The sequence below is a fragment of the Cucurbita moschata genome, unplaced genomic scaffold (genome assembly GCF_002738365.1).
Source record: "Cucurbita moschata cultivar Rifu unplaced genomic scaffold, Cmos_1.0 Cmo_Scf00023, whole genome shotgun sequence".
NCBI lineage: Eukaryota > Viridiplantae > Streptophyta > Magnoliopsida > Cucurbitales > Cucurbitaceae > Cucurbita > Cucurbita moschata.
In genome coordinates, this window is record NW_019268539.1 from 2890371 (window position 1) to 2894717 (window position 4347).

The 4347-nt window shown below is 36.9% G+C and overlaps 1 protein-coding gene across 1 annotated transcript; it reads right to left on the reverse strand.

Moving 5' to 3' along the window:
• Nucleotides 1-1361: 1361 nt before the first annotated feature.
• Nucleotides 1362-2797, reverse strand: LOC111460160 (auxin-induced protein 22B-like). The gene is made up of 4 exons (XM_023103287.1): nucleotides 2280-2797; nucleotides 1971-2188; nucleotides 1786-1885; nucleotides 1362-1696 (listed from the first exon to the last, which is right to left on the reverse strand). The coding sequence occupies exons 1-4, from the start codon at nucleotides 2783-2785 to the stop codon at nucleotides 1633-1635; spliced, it is 888 nt and encodes a 295-aa protein (XP_022959055.1). The 5' UTR covers nucleotides 2786-2797; the 3' UTR covers nucleotides 1362-1632.
• Nucleotides 2798-4347: the final 1550 nt, after the last annotated feature.

The window sequence follows — 4347 nt, forward strand, 5'->3', positions numbered from 1 at the left end:
TAGTAAGTTTTTTTTTTTTTTTTTTTTTTGGATTTTAGTGAATTGGTAATGTAGTTCGTGGAGAGAATACTAATCAAGGAGAATATCATACATTTTTTTTAAATCATAAGGTCACGAGAGCTTATGTTTAAAGTAGACAATATCTTATCATTGTAAAAATTCATTATTCCCCTAAGCCTCAAAGGTGTAGCCCATAATGAAGATCTGTGGTATAGAGCAATAGTGCTAGATGTCACGGTCATGTTCGTCGCCCGCATGCCCATGTCATGTCAAACCCAAGTATTGTATTTTCTATTTGTATGACTATTCAGTGAAATTATGTATAGGCCTGTCAGACCTAAATCGCCTCAAAATGTACTATAGGGGAATGTGACTAGTTGTCAATTCTTCCAACATTTTTTTTTTTTGTCATATAACGACTTTCAAACTTTATTTCAACCTTGCTTCAAAAAATCTCTGTGGCCCGTTTGCCAAAACCTTCTTCTCAAGATGGGATTAGAAGCTTGAACATACGTTATACAGCTATGGGCGACACGAATCCAAATTGACTTGACTTACTTGGTGTTGAGAGTGAGTGCTGCACAATCGACTCAATAGTATATTTTGTTCGAGGATGAGATTTCCAACGTTTAGATGTAGAGGTAAAGAGATAAGACACGAAACATTTGGCGAATTGAAATTAGAGACAATAAAGAATGAAAAGGTTGTTGGCCCCAAAAGCAGCAACAGGAGGAGACAACAACAAAAGTTCAATCAATTGCATTCAAAAGCAAGTGGCTCACTCCCATCAATCAAATACTCATTTCGGTTCCCAATATTGACTCTCCTCCTAAAGGAATCAATCATTTTTTCTTCACTAATTTGCCCCTTCTTTTCTTTTAATATTTCTTTCTTCTCTATTTTAAATAAAAAAAAAATTAATTTTTAAAAATTAAACGTAGAAATATTATCTGGGTAAATTTTTCCGTAGTAATCTGTCTCAATTCCTGTAAAAATAAATAGAGAATCCCCGAGAGAGAAATGAAATAGCTGATAGGGATGGGAATGGCTTCTCCATCCCTAATCCATTTTAAAATTTTATAAAGCTTAATTAATCCATCTAATAAATAAATATAAATTGTATGTATAATAATTTTACTAAATTACGACAACAAAATAAAAAATTCATATTTGCTATCAAATTAAAATTTTAAAAATTAAATAAATACATTTTAAACTTACATTTTTTTTTTTCTTAAAAACATAATTATAATAATTTATACGAAAAAAAAGATTACCAAGAAAATAAATTAAATAATTAAGATAAAACATATTTAAACAAAGACTACCAAACAATAAATATTATATTCAAACAAACGCCGTAATCATCAAGCAAACATTAATTTATTCGAAAATGAGGAGTCTTCGGTATATAATAATTACAATTTCATTTCCGCAGCAAAATTTATTCTACAAAAATTTCATCGAATTCTCACCAAAAAAAAAAAGAAAAAGTATTTACTCCGGCGAGATTTCCTTTTCCGTCGCCGGAAAATTTCCCGACGGGTCAGATTTTCTTTTCCGAGAAACCAAACAGAAATTTTCCCGAGAAAATCAGTTTTTTTTCCAGAAAGCCTTGCTGGGATTGATTTTTCATACATCACAACCGTCCGATCCTTTCATGATTCTCATCCTCTTACAAGATGAAATGAACATTCTGTAATTTCATGAAACAGAGCAAAAATTATAAACAAATTCGCAATTGAGATTTAAAATTTTTGAAGAACATTTGAAGTTAGAACTTACTGCCATGGAACATCGCCGACGAGCATCCAATCCCCGTCTTTATCTTCGTATGTTAGCGAAAAATCAGATCCCTTATACCCTTCCCTCTCAGAGTACTGACCTGTGATACCAAATTTGATTACCTTAGAACATTATTTCATCTCAGAAATCATTTAAAAGATGAAGAACTTCAGGAGTTTTCTTACCGATGGTGAACTTGAACATGTCTTCCAAGGCCTTGAGAAGTTCTGGGTAGCCTTCGTAGAGACCCAAATCGATCTTCCTCAAATAAGGAGCGCCATCCATACTCACTTTCACGAAGAATCCTCCGCCGTAGTCCGCCGCCGTCGCCGTCGCCGGTTTCTTCATCTGAAGAGTATTTTTCCGGAAAGATCTAACCGGCGGCCACCCAACAACCTGAGCCCTGCAAAACCCACATCAGCAAACACGAATTTAGAACAGAAAACACGAATTTAGAGCAAATAACACAAAGATTTTGACGAATCATCACTCACTTTGGGGGAGGAGCAGAGTCATTCTGTAAATTTCTCTTGTTATTAGTTTTAAGCCCGGGTGAGTTCTCCAGGGTGTCGTCTGTTTCAGTGGCGATTCCGGGAAGTCCGAGACGAAGCTCGGTGGCTTCGAGGTTGAGATCGCTCTGAAACGCAGGCTTGGATTCCATTTGTTTCTGGGTTTGGGAAGGAGGAAGAAGAGGAGAAAAGGGGTTTTTGCTGGTTTGTTCTTCCGGTGAGGAGTGAAATCTTATAGATAAGGAGGCGAGGAAAACAGGGGATTGGGATGGGATTGTCGGTGGAAAAGGGGGCAGAGTGAGGGCAAGGGGAAGACGGAGGGAGGGGACAGAGGAGGGACAGGAAAAGCCGCCCAAATGGAAGAGAAAGGGAAGAAATTTAGTGGTTGTGGGAACGCAAATCGGGAGCGGAGCGTAGATATTAAGGGACAAACAATGCCATGTGATGTGGGGGCCGCCAATTCTCATCACGCCCATGCGCCCCATTGCCATTCAAGTTGGGTGTGCCCGTCTATGCCTTTCGCTTTGAGCCTTTGAACGTGTGGGTTGTGGTTGTAGGGTATGTGACCCCATAACCCTACCTAACTATAACCACTAGAATAAACTCTCGACTAGCATTGAGCTTGAGCTATTACAAATGATACTATCAGTCACTAAACGGTGGGTCAACGAGAACGTTGGCCCTCGAGGAAAATAGATTGTGAGATCCCACATTGGTTGAACAGGGGAACCAAACATTCGTTATAAGGGTGTGGAAACCTCTCCCTAGAGAATACGTTTTAAAATCATGAGACTAACAACACTACGTAACAGGTCAAAGTTGACACTATCGGTTAGCGGTGGATTTGGGTTATTACAAATGATATCAGAGGTAGACATCGGACGATGCGAGGCACTGGTCGGAGTAGGGTTATATCCTCTCTATATTAGATGCGTTGTAATGACGAAAGGTAACGAGCCAAAGCAGACAATCTCCTCCATTTATAGTTTGACACGTCAACATTTTGAAAATAAACTAGTACTTTAGTGTTGCTTAATTTGTAATTTTAATTTCAAGATAAGGGTAAATTTGTAATTGACTTAACAAACAAAAATGTCTAGAGTTGACCATGTCAAAAATAGTATTGACTAACTAGGGTTACTTTTGATAAATGGGAAAGGTATAAAAATAACCAAACAAATATGGATTTGGGAGGGACAAAAAAAAAAAAGAGTAACTATTTTAATCCATAAATAAATTTAATAATAGTTTAACATTTATATTAATTTCATATTATATTATATAATTGAATAGGTTAAATTCAAAGTATTTGGACTCAAATTGAATATAAACAACGTAGAGTATCAAAACGTCAAGTCGAAAGCCTAAACGAGCCTTGAACCATATAAGCTCTACGATGAAGTATCTATGGAGCCCACCAAGACGTAGATCAAGGATAAGGTTGAGGTTGGCCAGTTTGTACACTTTCGATACAATAAAATAAAAAGCTCATAGGACACCATATTAGGAGCCCAAACTATGTGATTGAGCTACGAAATCACCCCAATGACGCCTTCGATATCCAAGGATCGCGGACCGACCGTAAAACCCTGTTTAATAAGTGGAATACATTAGCTATCAGCATGACAGAATAATCATTATACCTTTTGAATTATAAGGAAAAAATTGTTATATAACAAAATTGGTGAACTAGAGCGTGACGATTAAAAAAACACTAAGATCTCACTATAAAACCGAATGTATTATTTGAAAAACATAAAAATATTACATGTTTTTTTTTCTATATAAGTGAAGCGTGGACGTAGTCGTAGTCGTGGTCGAGGTCGTGGTCGTAGGTGTGCCCCACCGTGTCCATTGGTTGGTTCGTAAATCAAAATCACAAACCTACTGGGCCCATCTCAATTTTCCTTTTTTCTTTTCAATCTTCATTATTTGCCTTTAATGCTCCCCTCCTTCCACGTTTTCAAATCTCGATCGAATCTCGTATTTCTACAATTATTTGACATTAGAGACGTTTACGAGCATAGCGAGAATGGAGAAGACTGTCATGCCT

Coding starts and splice junctions, on each gene's coding strand:
- LOC111460160 (XM_023103287.1), bottom strand. CDS start 2,785: ATGGCAATGGGGCGCATGGGCGTGATGAGAATTGGCGGCCCCCACATC. Junction 1,886..1,970: donor CATGTTCAAGTTCACCATCG/GTAAGAAAACTC, acceptor TTGGTATCACAG/GTCAGTACTCTGAGAGGGAA. Junction 1,697..1,785: donor GTCGGCGATGTTCCATGGCA/GTAAGTTCTAAC, acceptor ATGAAATTACAG/AATGTTCATTTCATCTTGTA.